Genomic DNA, 19,403 nt, shown 5'->3' on the forward strand with positions numbered 1-19,403 from the left:
TCATAGAAGGAGAGCTAAGTGACAGGGTTGGGAGCTGTGTTGTTGTGGAAGGTCAGTGTTAGGATGGGGGGGGGTGTCACATATTGGGGACTAAATGTGAGGATTGGGGCAAGTTCGTGTCAAGGCAGAAAGCTCAATGCCAGGGATCTGTTTCACGGATGGGGGGCAATTCTGTTAACAGCAATTCTTTCTGACCCTGATCATATCTGGCCTCTGATCTAGAGTACACTTCCCCAGTGGACAAAAAAGGCTCTGAGGGAAGGGACTCATTTATCAGTTGGCTTAACCTACATTATCCTATCCTATCTGATTTCCCAGTCAGGCTTGTGTTTCCCGGGACATATACTTTTAAGAAATCAAGTGGAACATGTAAATTGAATATTTTAAATTTAATTTTAAAAATCAGTTTTGTCGATGTCTACTGTTTATACATCATGGGGTTATATAGCCCCCAACTGCCAATTCAAATTAAACCCCCCCTTGCATTAAAAGCAAAAACAAAAAAACCCAACTAATACACTGAACACAGCTGACAATGTATGGCCCTCCCTCTACTGCGGAGGAGGTATGTTTCATTTTCTATTTCCCAGAACCATTCTTCAGGCTGATTTTAAGAAGTTTCAGGGAGTGGGGAGGGACAATGGTGCACCTTCACTGAAGTACACCCAACACGGAGTGAGTCATGGAGCAGACCTGACTTGAAGTGCCTCAAACATGACCCTCCATAACCCTTCTGGCCTCAGGGCTACACCAACTACTGCCTTGACCATCAGGTAGGATTAGGAACTGGTTGTTGTTGTTTTGTTGATTATCCTTATCCAACTCTTTGTGATCCCATTTGGGTTTTCTTGGCAAAGATACTGGAGTGGTTTGCTATTTCCTACTGGAATAGTTTGCCATTTCTTTCTCCAGCTCATTTTGCTGGTGAGGAAGCTGAGGCAAACAGGGTTAAATGACTTGCCCAGGGTCACACTAAGCTGGTAAGCGTCAGGCCAGATTTGAACTCAGGTCCTCCTGACTCCAGGCCTGGCATTCTATCCACTTCGACACCTAGCAGCCCATGGGGACTGAACATCTGTTCTTCTACTTCCTGGGTACCCTGTCCTCACATTTCCATTTATTTCTCTGGGATTGACAGTTAAATAAACCTTGCCATTGTTTCTGTGAAGATTATGGAAATCTACTGATCCATGGCTGGGCCTCTTGATCCAAAACCCTCTTCACCGACCAGCACTTCCCTTGCTCTGTCTGCCCCATTCATATCAATGCCATATCTTCCCACTCTTCTGCTTCCCTTCCACTCTACCCTCCAGAACCTTCATTTTATTAACTTCCCTTTATATTAGACTTGTACTCTCTTCTCCCTACCACTGTACTGCTGCCTCAATCAGTCAACAAGTATTTTTTTAAGGACCTACTATGTACCAGCACTCTGCTAAGTGCTGGGAATAGAAAGAAATACCCTCACTGAGCTCCAGTCTGATGGGGAGACAACATGCAAAAAACTATGTATATATATGGTAGACAAAGGGAAAATGGGAGGTAATCGCATAGGAAAAGCACTGGGTAGTGGGGAGCAGAACAAGGACAACTGGGAAAGGTTTCTCACATAAGGCAGGATTGGAGATGAGTTCTGAAGGAGGTCAGGGAAGCCAAGAGGCAGCAGTGAGGAGGGAGAGCATTCTATGCATGTTGGACAGACCCATCCATGCAAAGGCAGTGAATGAGAAAGGGATTGAGAGTATCCTCTTCCAAGAAATGCAAGAAGGCCAGTGTTGCAGGATCATAGCAGAGTGTATGAGGAGAGTAACGTAAAAGAATAGAAAGTAGAAAGGTGTGAAGGAAATATCTTGCAATTATTTATATGTGAAAATATCACATAGAAAGAACATAAGCTCCTTGAGGGCAGGAATTGTTTGGTTTCATCTTTATATCTCTGAAACCTAACACATAGTAGGTGCATAATAGATGCTATTCAAATGAATTGAGTTGACTTGACTTGATCTGAATTGTCTTAACTTGACTTGAATTTCCTCGAGTTGACTTGAATTGAAAAGAGAAAGAGATACCCAGAATGGTAGGGAATCTGAAAAAAAGCCATGGTGTTCTGGCTCCCTAGCCCAGGTAATAAGAAGAAATTAGGGTGGGCTAGAGAGTGGGAGAGCAGCCCCTGGAAGAGGAATCCTCCAGAAGGAATAAAATGTTTGTGCCACTCTGTGAGGGTCAAGGCCAGAGTACTTCCCTAGAATCTAGTGGGATAAATATACCTGCTGAGCTCAGGCAGAGGGAGACATCAAAAGCTCAGGGCTTATCTTCCTCCCTCAGAGACACTACCACAGAGAAATCTGTGTGCCTATGAAGTCCTCACCTGTGCCCCCTATACCTACTCACCATTTCTCAAAAACCTCTTGAGTCCCCTGGACTGCTGCCTACCCCACCTGCCTTCTGGTGTAATCAACACACACACATATTTATATACATATACACACACACACATATATGTATATATATATATATGCTCTATCTGTATGCATTTCAACAGAATTGGTTTCATTTGTACTATTTTGTATTTGTACTTATTTTTATAAAATTATTTTTATATTTAATTTATGGAACAAAACAAGCATTTCCACAACAATTTTTTTTTCTTTTTGGAGGGCAGTTGGGGTTAAGTGACTTGCCCAAAGTCACACGGCTAGTTTCTGTGTTAAGTGTCTGAGGTCGGATTTGAACTCAGGTCCTCCTGACTCCAGGGCCAGTACTCTATTCACTGTACCACTTAGCCACCCCCATAACAGTATAATTTTTAAAAAGATGATTGCACATGAAACTGCAAATCTATTATGTACTGCAACTTGTTATTCTTTTAAATATGTAATAGACTTACCAAGTAACTTTTTCCCCTCCTCACCCCCACATTATGTATTTAAAAATTCTTTTGGGAAAGGGTCCATGGGCTTCACCAGACTTCTAGAGCTGAAGAATCTCTGATCTAGTATAATCTTCTCATCTTAGAAGTGAGGAAACTAAGAGATTTTATGACTTGCCCAAGATCCACCCACAGTTACCTGACAGCAATCTTCTACTTTTGTTAAATTGGTTTCCACATCTCTGAATATACCATTTGAATTCCTACTTGCATCTTTTTTTAAATAATTTTTTTCCAGTCAGCAAAAAATCCACCTTCTCTCCCTCCCACTTTCTTAAGCCCCCCCCCCCAATTCTTATTCAGAATCTGGATCTCCAGAGGGCTGTTGACTGCTCTTCCCATCGGACTTCTAAGAATAGCCACTGGGGTGATGGAATTTTCTGGAACTATTGCTCATGTGATCCCACTAGTGTGCTCCTAATTGATTTTCTGTTAGACTTAATTAGCTTTTAGAAAGGGTATTTACTAAATATGTATAGCAAGGACAGTTGTTACAGAAACATTCCCCCAAATTGGGGGTACCATCTCCCTTGTACAAAGTTCCTGGGGAGGATGAACTCAAGAGACGCCAGAGGGTAAATTCACAGAAATCCTGTTACTAGTTCTTTTCTTTCCTCATGGAGTGGACACCACTGGGAATATCAGATCTTCTAACCTTTCAAAATTCACCAGGTCATTACCTGGTCAATGAAGAAAGGGGGGAGAAACTAGATTTAATTCTCCTTGTTTCCCCCAAAGGCATTTATCTCTTAGGAATTCTTTACCCCTTGAATTTAACTGCCACTTGACTAGCTGAATATGCCATTGATTCCAAAGTGGCTTAGAGGTATGAATGATCTTTATTTCCCAAGTGGTGGTGATCTGTTTTTACATGAACAAAGGACTACACTTTTCCCAAGTTGATTAAAGATTTATTTGTACCTACTTTACACCTTTGCCTAATTAAGTGATTTAGTCCAGGGGTCTGGGCTTTCAGTGTTTGCCTTAATTAAGGGATTTTTAATGGAAATCCTACATTTGGTAAATTCTTCCTTGTAACTTCCATTTGATGAAGGACAAAGGTCAGCCATGCTCACCTCTAACCCAGCCTCAGCCTCTTGATTCTCTGGACAACCTTTCAATTCCCCACTTCCTAAGGGGACTTTTCTTTCCCATTCCCTTTTCAGCTCCTTTAATGTGTCATCTTGACCCCATTAGAATACAAGCTCCTTGAAGGTAGAGACCAGCTTTTCTTTTTGCTTGTATTCCTCCCATTTAGCACAATGCCTGGCGAATGGTAGATGCTTAATAAATGTGTTATCTAATCTGATGTGGAAGAGACATTCAGAAATAAGCCAGACTATGACAGGTGTCCCAAAGACACCGGGAGACTTGACACTTCAGGTCTGGACTCTGAAGTTCATGGTTTGCTATCATCAGTGGAAAGCTGCATAGATGATGGAGAGAACTCTCTGGAAGAGATAGAAGTCATTGCCCTCCATTGACCAAGAGGAAGTGATGGATCAGAACGTCCTTATTTTTTAACTTGTGTGTTTATAAATCAAAGCAAATATGAGGCAAGATTTAACCAAATGGACTTACATGTTGGTCTTAGCTAGTGAAAAAAATAGATTATTGATGTCTCGTTTCAAAGCCTGCATACTAATTTAAGTTGTTGAAATGGTTATTTAAAAGGAAAGAGAAAAGAAGGGAGAAATTTCTCTATATAGATCTGAAAAGCTTGATATCACAGTGAGTAACAGGTATATATCATGAAAGAAAGTATAGCAGAAGGGAGGACTAATAATTCATGGAAGACCATATCTATTTAAAGAGCTAGTACCAAAATCCATGGTTTCAAATGTCTATTTACAAATGTACAAAGTATGGGTAATAAATGGGGGAAAAGTACAGATCCTAATGAAAAGAAGCATGTGTTACTATTAATGGGATGTAAGTAATAACTGTAATATGGATCTGGAATATTATACTCAAAACAAACCATATACAGAACAAGGGGTTAGTAGCATTGAATATTAAAAAGACGGACATAGACATCGATATAGAGACAGATATGGATATGCATAAGGATATGGATATAAATATGGACATGGATTTGGGTAGAAGCTATGATGGAGAAAAACGGGAAATTCCGTCAGGCTCTAAATATCAGGAGGGCAAGAAGCTATCATGCTTGTCAGATACAAGCAGGTACCAAACTCAGCATTTACCAAGAAAGGGTGGAGTGATAAATCCCTTCTCACCTCTGAATTCTGTACCTCAGGGGAAAATGCTGCATTCACTTTCAGCACAGAAATTAAAACAGTGCGCACATACATACTCTTACATGTCGCTGGCTTAATTCAGAGTCATATCAAGGATACACACCCACATTGGTTGATCCAATTCTTCCCAAGGGCACATTTCTCAGTCCTGTGTCATCCATGCACAAAGCCAGAACCACCTCTGGGTAAAGCAATGTGCATGATTGTTCATTTTTTGTACTCTTACATTTTAGGTGCATTTGCTCCTTGGGGGATATTATCTTTTAGTCCTCACTTCAATATTTGTGCTTTAGGTTTTAGTACACTATTACTGGGTGAAGAGATCTTACTTCTGGATTGTTATTTTTATCCTGTTGTGCATTAGGTTCTATGCCTGAAGTTAGAGAAAGGTGGTGGCGTGGCCAGGGAAGTTAAACTACCATCACTACCACCACTCTACTCAGATCCTGATGTAGACATCCTGGGACCCTGAACTAGAGAGCCCTGTGATGGGCAGTGGCTTATAAAAGCCATAAGCCCTGCTGCCAGCCTGGGCCCCAAAGCCATCATGGATAGGAGTAATCACTGATGTTCAAGGGCCTACCTTCTTTATTATCACTCACACTGTCTACTAACCAACTACTATGGATATGCAGATAGGCCCAAGCCCTGTGATAGCACTGCCCCCCCCAACACACACACACACACACACACACACACACACACACACACACACACACCACTGGTCCTTGAAAATGTGGCCTAGTTATTGTCAGAAAAGAACAGTATCGCCATCAGAGTCCTGGCCACTATCAAATGGTTCCCTGATATGATTTTATCATAGTGGAGATGACATTATAGAAGATGCTATCATCTACTTGCAGCTGTACCTTAAAGATCACCTGACTAGTAGCTAAAAATTAAAGCAATATTGGCAGATATCGGAGGGTTTATGTAGGTAGAATCCAATATTAAAAACAAAAAACCCTTCACTAGATCTTACCATCCTTCAAACCATCATCATCTATCTCTCTTCCATTTCTCAGCCAAATTTCTTTTTTTATAATAAATTAATTTATTTATTTTTAGTTTTCAACATTCACTTCCATAAGTTTTAAATATTTTCCTCCTTCCCTATCCCCTCCCCAAGATGGCATGCAATCTGATATAGGCTCTACCTATACGTTCCTGTTAAGAATATTTTCACATTAGTCATGTCATATAGAAGAATTAGAACGAATGGGAGGAACCATGAGAAAGAAAAAAAAAAACAAGGCAAAAAAAAGAAAATAGTCTGCTTCAATCTGCGTTCAGACTACATATTTCTTTCTCTGGATGTGGATGGCATTTTCTCAACCAAACTTCTTGAAAAAGTTGCTGATTGTATGCTCATCACCTTCAATTCTTCCTCTTTCACTCACTCCTCAATGCTATGCAAAAATCTGACTTATAATCTTATCATTCAACTGAAATTGCTCTTCCCAAAGTTATCAATGATCTCTTAATTGCTCAATATGATTTTTTTTTCTCAGTCCTTATCCTTTTTGGACTCTCTGGAGTATTTGACACTTTTGACTGCTGTCTCTTAGAAACTCTCTCTTGTCTGGGTTTTCATGACACTGCCCTCCCTGGTTCTCTTCCTGCTTGTCTGACTGTGCCTCCTCAGACTCCCTGGCTGGCTCTTCGTGCCTATAATACCACCTATCTGTATCCCAAAGCTCTATTCTGTGCTCTCTTCTCCTATTTCTACAATCTACAATTTGATCATCTCATTAGCTCTCATGGGTTCTATGCAAGTGACTCACAGATCTCAACATCTAGCCCCAATCCCTCTCCTAAACTCCAAGCACCAACTGCTTCTTAGATACTAAATGTCCTCTAGGCATCTCAGACTCAGCATGTCAGAAACAGAACTCATTTTCTTTCCCCTCAAGCCCACCCTGCAAGTTTGGCCACCCCAGGTCCCTGTGATGTGGGTTTAAAATTGTTACCTGACAGGCATGGGCTGGAGCCTACTCCAACCCCACTGTTATATTTTTACTGTGAGCATTACCATCTTGAAAATGGGCAAAGCTCCAAATAACGGCTTGGTTTATTGTTTTGTTGGTTGTTTAGATTAAGAAAATGATGGAGAAAATGTTAACAATGTAGATTAAATGTAAAGTTGTGTTGTGTGTGCACTTTTTGAGGGGAGAGTTGTTAAACTGGTAAATATTTACCAGCACACCATGCCTGTGGAGAGCACTAAACTCTTACATATGTACATGTTGTCTTCCCATGCTTCCTTGTAAGTGCCCTGGAAGCACAGATCATTGTGGGCTCTGTATCCTTGGTGCCTAGCATAGTACCTGGAACATAGTAGGTGCCTAATAAGTGCTTGCTGATTGATTTTTTGAGTCAGAGAAGTTGATTAAATATGGAACAAAGTAGGTACCTAATAAGTGGTTGCTCTATTAATTGATTCAGAGAAGCTGACTGAAGAGCAATGTGAAGTTCTCACAAATGAAATTAAGACACACATAGAAGTGGAGAAAAGGTAAGAAACCTGAAGAAATATCTCTACCAATTCAGATCTCAAATAGTTCTCTATAGAAGATGGAACTAAAGAAGAATTCAAAAGAAGTGCAGGATGTCAGAGGAACAAAACCCAGAATGAGCTGAGGTTAGTAATATTCTTGGAGGTTAATTAAAAGGGAATTATGGGTGTGTGCACGCATGCCCATGTGTGGTTGTGTGTGTGCATGCATTTGTTTTGTATGTGTGTGCGTGCATGTGTGTGTGTTTGTGTGTGCATGCACGTATGTGCATGTGTGTGTGAGTATGTGTATGCTTGTGTTTGTTCCATTATGTTGCAGGAAAGAGGAAAATCAAAAAAGGAACTTATGATCACTGCTCAAGGTGTATAAAATGATGCTAATGTAAAATTCTGCGAAGGTTGGACTACTCAACTGTTTTTTGGTTTCTGTTTTTTCTTCCAAGGAGAATGGTTTTAGAAATAGGGCAATTAGAATGAAAATGCTAAGCAGGGAATGGAAACTTAAAGCAAGGGAGGGAACGGTTAGATAACATCTGGATGCATTCAACGGTTTCAGGTTGCCAGGCCCAGACGACCTATATCCCGAGTTGTTAAAAGAACTGGCAGATGTGGTTGCTGAGCTCTAAGATCTAAATATTTTAGGGAACAGAAGAGGCATTGCAGAACTGTTGCTCAGTTGTGTTCCACTCTCTGTGATCTTATTTGGGGTTTTCTTGGCAAAGATACTGGAGTGGTTCACCATTTCCTTCTCTAGATCATTTTATAGATGAGGATACTAAGGCAAACAGGGTTAGGTGACTTGCCTAGGGTCACACGGCTAGGAAGTGTGCGATTGGATCTGAATTCAGGCCTTCTTGACTCCAAGCCAGAATTCTATCTACTTCGCCACCTCCCTGCCCAGAAGGTACAACTAGGTGACTTCCAAACTGGTTGAAAGACTGAACCCTAAGAGGATCTATTAATAGGTTGCAGTCTCTCATGGAGAGCCCTGGTTCTCTACCCTTGTCTATATACCAATTGAATATGCTTATAAATGAGTTAGAGAAGGCATAGGTAGTATGGTTATTAAATCTGAAGAGAACATGAAGGTAGGGGAAACAGTTAATACCCTGAACAACAGAGGCAGGATCCAAAAATATCTCGACAAGTTAGAATAATGGGTTGAATCTAAAAAAATGAAATTGAATGGGAACAAAAATAAAGCCCTATATTTGGGTTAAAAAAAAAATCTTCACAAAATGGGGGATGTGTTCCTGAGATGATCTGGTGAGTTTCTTTAAGAGATGCACAATGCACAAAACTGAGGGCGTGACAGTTTCCCTGGCAGGATGACCTCTGAATTACCATGTTCGGTTCTGGAGACATTTCAGGGAAGACACTGAGAAGCTAGAGCACAGGCCAGGAGACCAGAGAAGGGCGGCCAGAAAGGGGAGAGGCCTACAGACCATGTCTTAGAAAGATCATCTGAAGGAGATGAGGATGTTTAGTCTAGAGAAGATATGGCTGAGGATGGGGGCAGGGGAGGTCTTCTCTTGATAACTGTCTTCAAATATTTGAAGGGCTGTCACATGGAAGAGGGATTAGACATGTTCTTCTTGGCCCCAGAAGGAAGAACTAGGAACAATGGGTGGAAGTTGTAGACAAGGCAAATATAGGCTTGAAGGAAAGAAAAGCTTCCCATGAAGCTGTACTGTGCAAAAGTGGAATTTGGTCCCTGGCCTCCTGTAAGTCTCAACTAAAATTCCATCCCCAATCCTTCCCAGTTTGATTGCCTGCATTGTTATTGCTGTTCAGTCATGTCTGACTCTTCATGACCCCATTTGGGATTTTCTTGGCAAAGATACTGGAGTAGTTTGCCATTTCCTTCTCCAGCTCATTTTACAGATGAGGAAACTGAGGCAAACAGGGTTAAGCGACTTGTCCAGGGTCAGACACATACCATTTTCTTGTCCAGCTAATTTTTTTACAGATGGGGAAACTGAGGCAAACAGGGTTAAGTGGCTTGCCCAGGGTCACACAGCTAGTAAGTACCTGAGACTGGACTTGAAAACTTGGGAAGATGAGTCTTCCTGACTCCAGGCCCAGAACCCTATCCACCTAGCTGCCCCACTTGGGGCCTTTTTTTCTGTCGATTATTTCCTATTTCTCCTGTATATAGTTTAGTCTGTATATATTTGTTTGCATGTGGTCTTCCCCATTAGACTGTAAGCTCCTTGAGGTCAGGGACTATTTTTTGCCTCTTTCTGTGTCTTCAGCACTTAGCACAGTGCCTAGCACATAGTAGGTACTTCATAAATGTATACTGATTGAGGGAAGGAGGTAGTGGCTGTCTTTCACTAACAGTCTTTAAACAGAGATTAAATGATCACATGTTGGGGTTATTATAGAAGAGATTTTTATTCGAGCATAAGTTCTACTAGTTGCCTTCTGGGATTTCTTCCAATTCTGAGCCTGTCCTTCTGTTCATGCAGGTTCAGTTCATGGTAACTTCTTTGACTGCTGCATTACAAAGTCTGTGATGGGAGGCCCTGGGCCCTGGACATTCCTAGCAGCCAATGACATGCATTGGTGATAGTGGTGGTAGGTTAGGACAGACATCTGTGGCCCAGGAACAATGTGTAAAGGGGACTGGCCTGGATGTGGATCAAACCCACAGCCTTGGCTTGGATAGCTTGGGCTCTCTCTGGTTAATTAGGCTCACATGTCCCATAGAAGGAGGAAGAAAGGGAACAAAAGAGGAAAATATATAAGGGCAAAATGAGGGAAGGAGGAAAATCCCCTATGTACCATGTTTCAGGGGGAATATATGAGGAAAGACAGACACCAGTGCCCACCGCTGAGATCACCCATCCAGAGAAACCTGATACAGGAGCCTGGTAGTGGGTGGGGGTGGGGAGATGCCAGGGATTCCTTTGGTGAAATAAACCAAATGGTGTCTGAAAAAGTCCTATTTCCCTTCCCCCCAATATTCTAACAATCAGGTGGTTTGAGGAGAAAATGGCTAAAAATAAACTTTGGCAAAATCCATTTGGGAGAGGAGAGTGTATTTGAGAACAAAGATTGATGACTATGGATAGGCAAGGTAGGCAACCACCTTGGGCATCATGGGAAGAGAGGGGATGTAACAAAAGAACTTCTTAAAATAAACATACATTTTCTAATGCCAGAAAATTCCTCTCTCCATGGCCCATAGGTATTATTTTGTGATCAGTCAAGACACTACCTGTGGGACCTAAAACAAGTTACTTCACCTCCGGACCTCAGTTAATCTATAAAACTAGAGGGTTCGACCATAGAGCCTCTAATGTTCCTCCCAGCTCCAATGCCATCATTTTATAACCCCACAGAAGAACCACTCATTATAGTGAATGAAAACGAAAGCTCTGGAGCTTTCCATTAACCATGTCCTCTAGGGGGTGCAATTTTCAAACCATCTATGAACACAAATTCCTGTTGCCCAGCTCTTGGAGGGGTTAAGAGACACCTGTAGAACATTCTTATCTCCCCACCCCAGACTTAAGTTACCACCTCACCTCATATAGTCAACAAGCATATTTATTAAGGACTTTCCATGTGCTACAACTGGGTATACAAAGAAAGACAAAAACATTCTTCTGATCTTCTAGGAGTTTACATATTAAATATGTGTATCTATAAATATGATTGTAAGTATGTCTATAATACGTATAAATAGATTTAAAATATAATACATATAAATAAAATGTCTGTAAATATGTATATCATACAAAATATACACATTTAATGGGAGATCATCTCAGAGGGAAGACACACTGGAGGCCAGGGATGGGGCAAAGGGAAAAGACAAAAGGTAGAATTTGAATTGAGTCTTAAAAAAAGCCAGACAAGCCAGAAAGCAGGTGAGAGCCATGTATGTACTTAATGGAGACACTGAGTGTTCTAAGAAAATTAGCCCCTTCTTACCATCTAATCTCTCCAAATTTCCCAGCTCAGACTTTCTACTCTAATTACCGAGTAGACCATGCACTCAATTCTAGTCCATATTTCAATTTCTCATGCCCTCCAACCTCCCTGATCAGAAGTCCATTTTTCTTTTCTTTTCAACTCCCCAATCCTGTTCTTGCCCCTTCATTTCAACCCTACTCTCCATTTCCCTCCTTGGAGAAGTCCTCCCTTATTCCCCTTTCCCCTGTCCACAAAGGGAAATTCATCCATATGCCCTTGTCTGTTGGTCCCTGTCTATGTCTCCAGAATGCACCCCATCTACTTTATGACAGAAGTCCACAAGAGATCATGTTTGAGGAGTTCGAGCCTGGAGTGAAGCAATGGCTGGTGGTGTCATAGTGCCAAGTGATTCTAGCCCTTTGAAGAGGCTGGAGAAGCAGTAGCTTACAAAGAGGTGACTGCTTTAGACACTTGGGATTTTTCTTCATGACTTCTCTTTGCAGTCCCTGCCCCCTCCCTCTGCCTTTCCCTGCTGCTCCTCTCCTCTCATCAGCCTTTGGAATCTGGGATCTCCCCCACATTCCTTGGCTCTCCTTCCTTGTTTTCCATGACTTTATCACTCTTCCTCCATAAATTAACTTTTCTATCTAATTTCCAGTTTTCCTCTCCTTGACTAGTAACCCCCTGTCCCAGCCTCTACCTTAACTTTAAAGCTACTATTCCCTCCCCGAAATGGAAAAAAAAGTCCTCGTCCTTTTCCTACTTCCCATCCCTGAGATCGGACATGCCAGTCATTCCTGTTAGGGATGGTAGGGGAGATAATAATTGACATGTAGCCTGGACCCTAACTCTGGGGCATCTCAAAGCACTTTTCAGATAGCAGTGCTGTTCTCAACCCCTTAATCACTAATGATCTCTTTATGTTGGGACACTATCTCCCTTTTACATGTGTATGGGATGGTCAAATGAATGGCTGGAGCAAGAGAGCAAAAAGGGCCAAAGGTTTTTGTGTGGGCTTAGTCTGTCTAGAACAGGTAGCTTTGCTCTATTTCCTGGACACAGTCTGAACTGTAGTCACTATGTCACCTGGGGAACTGGGATTGGTGCCATAATAACAACAGACATTTTATGCAGCGCTTCAAGGTTTACAAAGCACTTTGCACACATGATCTCATCTGAACCTCATGACAACCCTGTAAGGGATGTGTGCAAAGTATAATTGCCTCCATTTTACAGATGAGGAAATTGAGGCCTAGGGAGGTTAAGTGACTTACTTGTCCAAGTTCACTGAGGATTAAGTTTCTGAGGCAGTATTTAAACCCAAATCTTCCCAACTCTCTGATCTAGCACTCTATCCACTATGCCATGCTTCCAATTTTAATTACCTCATCCACCATAAACATGTCTTTGCAATAGCATTGTAAAAACAAACAACATAGAAAAACTTAAATGTTCTGATCAAAGCAATGATCAACCACCATTCTAGCAGACCTATAGTGATCTATGTTACCTTCCTGAGAGAGGTGAGAGACTCAAGAAGCAGAATGAGACCTCCTTTTTTTGGGATATGGATAATGAGGGGATTTGTTTTGACTGGCTGTGCATCCTTGTTTCAAAAGTTTTGTATTAATTTTTTTTCAATTGGATGAGGAAGGTGAGAAAAAGAGAGGGTTTTCTAGGAGGGAGAGGGAGAGAGAGAGAGAGAGAGAAAGAGAGAGAGAGAGAGAGAGAAAGAGAGAGAGAGAGAGAGAGAGAGAGAGAGAGAGAGAGAACAGAAGGAAAACCAGAAGGAAAGCAAGCTCTACATAATAAAATCTCACAGTTGCATGTACAATTCTCACCTTCTGTTCCACAAGAAAACACAAAATATAATAAATAATCCTTTCTCTAGGCCCTCTCCCATTTGTATAGTTTTTTGTACAATTGTTGTAGTTCAGTCATTTTTCAGTTGTGACTGACTCTTTGTGACCCCATTTGGGGTTTTCTTGACAAAGATACTGCAGTGATTTGCCCTTTCTTTAGCTCATTTTACAGATGAGGAAACAGGCAAACAGGGTTAAGTGACTTACCCAAGGTCACATGGCTAGTAAGTGTTAAGTGTCTGAGGTCAAATTTTAACTGAAATCCTCCTGACTCCAGGGCCAGTGCACCACTAGCCACCCCCGGGTAAGTGTTACTATTTATCTCAATTTTACAGATGATGAAAACTGAGGTAGAAAGAGATTAAGTGATTTGCCAGGATCACACAACCTATCATTCCAACAACTGGAGGTAAATCAATCTCCATGATTAATAATAATAGCTAAGACTACTATAAGCCAGGTACTAAGTGCTTTACAACTATTTGATTCTCAGGACCCTGGGGGTAGGTGATATTACTATTTCCATTTTGCAGAGGAGGAAACTGAAGCAAAGAAAGGATAAGTGACTTACCCAGAGTCACACAGCTGGTAGTATCTAAGGTCATACTTGAACTCAGGTCTTCTTGACTCCTGGGAGCCTGTTGCTCCCTCCATTGTGGGTCTTCATAGACTGTAAGGGAATGGATCTTGACCATTCTTAGTAACTAACTAAGGGAGAATTTCCAGTTAGGAAAGGGGACCAGTTAGAAGGTGTTTTTAAAAAAAGAGGTGGAAAAAGTTGGGCATCATCCCTTTCATAGGCAGGAGAACAGATGAGATATCTTCAGTGCCCTTTCCAGCAATCATGGTGTATAGTTGATGATTGCTTAGGAGACCCACCCACCTTCACAGAGCCACCACCCAGTGTCAACAGTGCTCCCTGGTTCAGTCTCCCCATTCAGTCCTCAGAGGCTTGGCTAAAGGTCAGAATCTTACAGGATTCAGAGAAAGTCCAGGGTGGGGCGGCCCCCAAAAGATAATGAAATATGGGAGAGGGAGGATAATGGGATGACCCTTTTCAAGAGGGGCTTTTTAAGAAGAGAGGATAACCTAGCTGGGTCAGATTCAGTGTAGTACTATCTAGGTTGAAGGGAAGACATTACCTCTAACAGGATCTGGGAATTATGATTAGGTTCGTGGTTCTGGGATGGTGGTGCAATGAATATCATGCTGGACTTTGGGGTTCAAATCCTGCTACAGAGACTTCTTAGCTGTGAGGCCCTGGATAAGTCAGGGGGCCTGGGTGGTTCAGTGGATAGAGGAATGGCCCTGGAGTCAGGAGGACCTGATTTCAAATCCAGCCTTAGAAGCTTAATAGCTCTGTGACCCTGGGCAAGTCATTTGACCCTGTTTGCCTCAGTTTCATCATCTGTCAAATGAGCTGAAGGAGGAAATGGCAAACGCATCCAGAATCTTTGCCAAGAAAACCCCATTGGGCTCAAAGACTGCCGGACACAGACTGAAAAAGTGACTCCACAACCACCTGGGCCTCATTTCCCTCTGCTTCAGTTTTCTCATCCGTGAAATGGTGTGATGATAGCTCCTACCTTGGAGAGTTATAAGAATCAACTGAGATAACATGCAAAAGTACTTAAATGTTTATTATTGTTATATTATTAAATATTGTTGTTATTATTAAGGGAGGCTGAGTTGCAAGGATTCCAGTGTCCACCCAATTCCCAGTTCATTAGACTACAGATCACTAAGAGGAAGTGGGAAATGTAGGTGTGACAATTTTCCCTTGGTTAAAGGGCAGACTGTGAATGCCTCTCGCTTTGAGATCCTGGAAGATGCTTTGTTAGGGCCCTTCGTGCTATATTGTTACTAATGAATGTCGATGTTCCTACTGACATTTATCTGGCATGTTCTGTCCCCGTTCAATACCAGAAACGAGCAAGGGTAGGGACAACTGTCTGCACACAGCGCCTAGAGAAGAGGATGGCTCGGAGATTTCAGCGACCTTACTTATCCAGGACGAACAGCCAGGAGACAGGCGAGGCTGGGATCTGAACCAGCCCTGAAGCCGGACATTCCTGGCCAGAGAGGAGAGATAACCCCCGAGCGGCTCCAGCCGTCTGCTGATCCCTCCGGGAGGGCTCGGAGCCAGGACGAGATCGCTGCAAGCAGCACCAATAGCCTCAGCGGCAGCGGAGAGAGCAAACTGCAGGACACCTTCCCCGCCGCCGCCGCCGCCGCCACCGCCCTGCACCTCGCAACCCGTTGGTCGGGTTGCAGACTCCGGGGAGACGGCGGGGTCAGGTCTTGGGGGGCCCTGAACAGGTGTTTAGGGGAGGGTTCGGGAGTTGGAGGGCAGGGCGATGAGGGAGGGGCGCAGCTGCCCCTTTAAGAGGTGGTTGCAGAGCCGAGCCCTTTTCCACCCTTTCCCCGGAAGAAAAGCGGAGCCAAGGCCGAGGCGAGCTAGGTGGGGAGGTGCGGAGCTGGGCGTGGGGGAGGCGGGGCCCCAGGACCCCTCCCTCCCGCTCTCCCTAGCTCCCTCCCAACCGCGATCCGGCCCCCGCAGCCCGGATCGGGTAGCTAGCGGCGGCAGCGCGAGAAGGGCGAAGCTAGAGCAGAGCCTGAGGGAGGAGAAGTGGCAGGAGGGCAGGGCCGAAGACGCAGGGGACCACGGGGTCCATTCGTGCGGGCTGCGGTGACACAGTCTTGAGAGGAGAGGAACGAAAGGTAGAGGGGGTGATACTGACCCTGGCGGGGTGGGTGACCTGGCGAGGACAGGGTGTGAAACTGACCAGGGGCACCTGACTGGACTAAGTGGGGCCACCTGACGGGGTTGGCCGAGGGACGGTCGGTTACGCTGCAGGCGGCCGCGGGGGAAACAGGTGAATCTGACCACCCCACACCTACCTCGCGCCCCCAATATACACCCATCCGCCCCACCAGGTCGGCTGTAGTCATGGACCCGGGCTCCCGCGGCCGCCGTGCCCTCTGTGCCCAGCGCTTGCCCCTCTGCGCCTTGGCGCTGGTCCTGGCAGCTGCCGGCTGTCGCGTTACCTCCGCCTTCAACCTGGACACCCGGTTCCTGGTGGTGAAGGAGGCCTCGAACCCTGGGAGTTTCTTTGGCTACTCGGTCGCCCTCCACCGGCAGACTGAGCGGCAGCAGCGCTACCTGTGAGTGGAGCCGGGGGCAGGGGCGGGGGGTGGCGGGAGACCCGGACATCAAAGAGGGACCTCCAACATTCGGGTACCCAGCCGGCTTTCTTTGAGCGTTTACAACGCCCCTGGGGTTTAAAGATTTATGGGCCCGGGAGGGGGTGGCTTTGCAGAGAGGGGAAAGATTGAGCCGGGGAAGAAGGGGGTGGGGGGTGCGGCGGCGCGATCTGCGGTGGGAGGAGAGTAGATAATCCCTAACACGTGCGAGAGCTGCTCCAACCTGCCTCTCCCCTCCAGAAAAATTCCCAGCCTTGAGGCACAAGGCTGGGGGTGGGGTCCCCTTTGTGCCTGGAGACCCTGGAGACTTGACTAGGAGTGACTGGATTCCTGAACACTCCCCCTCTCTTCTTTCCTCCTAATCCTGGGCACCTAGCCCCTAGCCCCGGCTTTAAGACCTTAAGACTTGAGTGCCCAGTCATGGGGAACGGGAAAAGGCCTAAGAGAACAGCCATGTGTCAGGAAGAAATCCTCCGCTTGTTGACCCTCTTCACTGCCCACTCTCCATCTTGTCCTTACATTCCTGCACTAGCCATAGCTTCGGCATGTCCAGGATTAATAGCATCTTAAGATCGAGAACTCAAAGGGATCCAAGAGGACATCTAGTTTAACCCCATTCCTTTTACAGAGGAGTAAACTAGGGCCCAGAGAAGAGAAGGACGTTCCCTGAGTTACCCAAGAAGTAGTCATTTATCCCTCGTTGTACATAGAACCTTCATGACTTACAAAGCAGGTGTCCTTGCTAGTCACCCTGTGAAGAGAACATGTTTATCAAAACAGGTGAAATTACTTGCTCTCAAAACACTGGGCTACTCAGCAAGTAATAGCACCAGCTCCAGTGTCGGGATGACCTGGGGATCGAATCCCGGCTCAGATACTTAGCACCACACCCAGAAATAACTGGCCGTGTAACCTTGAGCAAGTTACTTAACCCAATTGCCTTAAAAGAAAACAAAAACAAAACACTCGTCTAGTACAATGTTTGAATCTGGCTTTGAATTCAGATCCTCCGATTCTGAGGCTTTCCTCTCTGATTCAGGATGAATGGACTGGATAGATGGAAGCTGTCGTTGACTGAGGTCTGGAAGTAGAGTGCTACCTTGACCTAACCCATGTGCGCCCTCTTGAGGTCCCAGTGTTGGGAAGAGGGCATGCCATCACAATACTTTCTCACCTCGGCAGTTGGGACCCCCCCCCCCATAACTCCTTCTCCCCAGCATCTTTTCCACATTCCACACATTCATACTGAATCTTTAGCCCTTTAGTGTTTGTTTTGGTTTGAAGAGGAAAATGGTATTTTTTTCCTAAGTTCCGATCTGGAACTTAGGTGCCCCCGGACCCCCCCCCCCAGCTTCTGAGAAAAAGGAAGGGGCCAGGGAGGTCAGGGTCCTGGAGGGAGAAGGTGATAGCATCCAGCTGTTTGAGTCCCGAGTTCCCTGTTGGATAAAGTGGTTGTAATGTTGACATTTATTACTGGAGGTTGAGTGCTTTGGGATCCTAAATGGGGGTACTTGTACTGACAAGTTCAGTCATGTTGGGCTCTTCATGACCCCTTTTGGGACTTTTCTTGGCAAAGATGCTGAAGTAGTTTGCCATGTCCTTCTTCAGCTCATTTTACAGGTGAGGAAACTGAAGTAAAGAGAGTGAAGTAACTTGCCCAGGGTCACACAATTAGTAAGTGTCTGTGGTCGGATTTAAATTCAGATTTTCCTGACTCCAAGCCAGGAGCTCCATTCACTGTGCCACCTAGCTGCCTCAGATGGGGTACAGGCTGGGCATTTATTTTATTTATTATTTTATTTTATTTTAGTGGAGGTGGGCTTGGACAGGAAGACCTTCATGAGAGAGGGGGGTGATGGGTGAGTCAGGGTGATCACTTTGTTGTTACGTCAGGGGAAGGAAGCAGAAGCAGTTCAACTTTCCCAGAACTGGGTGGCATTAATGGAGAGAGCTCTCAACCTCTACTCCCAGGAAATAATGCAGTGGCTGAAGGTACTTGAGGAATTGCAGCTGAGCACATGGACCCGCCCTGCCTAGTCCTAAGCCTATGCCCTCCTGAGAACCTTGAGTAGTGGCTAAAGTCCAAACCTTCCTAGCAGCCCTGACCTCTGACCCCTGGTTGGTAGATCCTACCTCCACCACCTAGGGCTTAGCACTAATTTGGGAAAGGTTGAGGAAGGAATGGGGAATCTGGGGCACTGAGTTCTCTCCTCATGACTCTTGACCCTAAAAGTGATAGGGCCACTTTTCTCTGTTTTCCGAGGAGACTCTCTTTGACTTCTTTAGTTTAGCAGTGATTCTTTAGCATGAAGCAGTGTAGTTCAATGGCACTCTCCACTCCAAAAATCAGGAGACCTGGATCCTAGTCCTGGCTATGTTACCCTGGGCAAGTCATTTCCCCTCTCTTCAGTCTCCTTATGTAAAACAAAAGATTTGAACAGGCAGGCGATGTCATTGAGTGAAAAGAGCGCTGGTGTTTATCAGAGTTCAAATATTGGCTTTGCTAATGCCACTTTATGACCTTAGGCAAATCACTTAACATCCTTGGGTCTCAGTTTCCTCATCTGTTAAATGAGGGGATTTGATTGGATGGCTTTTGAGAGCCCTTTCAGCTCCAAATCTATGATAATCTGATCTCTGAGGTCTCTTTCCCTAGGCTCTGACAGTCTCTAATTAATTCCACATATCTTCCCCTGACTCTCAGA

At 44.3% G+C, this 19,403-nt stretch overlaps 1 protein-coding gene across 5 annotated transcripts in view; it reads left to right on the forward strand.

Annotated features, from left to right (window-relative positions):
• Nucleotides 1-15,138: 15,138 nt before the first annotated feature.
• ITGA3 (integrin subunit alpha 3) overlaps nucleotides 15,139-19,403 on the forward strand; it is a 42,372-nt gene continuing 38,107 nt past the window's right edge. For 4 of the 5 annotated variants that reach the window (XR_011163632.1, XR_011163633.1, XR_011163634.1 and 1 more), the window contains exons 1-2: nucleotides 15,139-16,215; nucleotides 16,432-16,659. Coding sequence is in view for 1 of the 5 variants with exons in the window: in XM_069064403.1 (XP_068920504.1) it covers nucleotides 16,445-16,659 (215 nt within the window). In the remaining 4 variants the exon portion in view is untranslated. The remainder of the gene's footprint in view (nucleotides 16,216-16,431; nucleotides 16,660-19,403) is intronic. The other variant, XM_069064404.1, reaches the window with a different exon arrangement.

The sequence above is a fragment of the Petaurus breviceps genome, unplaced genomic scaffold (assembly GCF_028583685.1).
Source record: "Petaurus breviceps papuanus isolate PSGF00001 unplaced genomic scaffold, PetGlider_PUasm1.0 90630, whole genome shotgun sequence".
In the NCBI taxonomy this organism is placed as follows: Eukaryota; Metazoa; Chordata; class Mammalia; order Diprotodontia; family Petauridae; genus Petaurus; species Petaurus breviceps.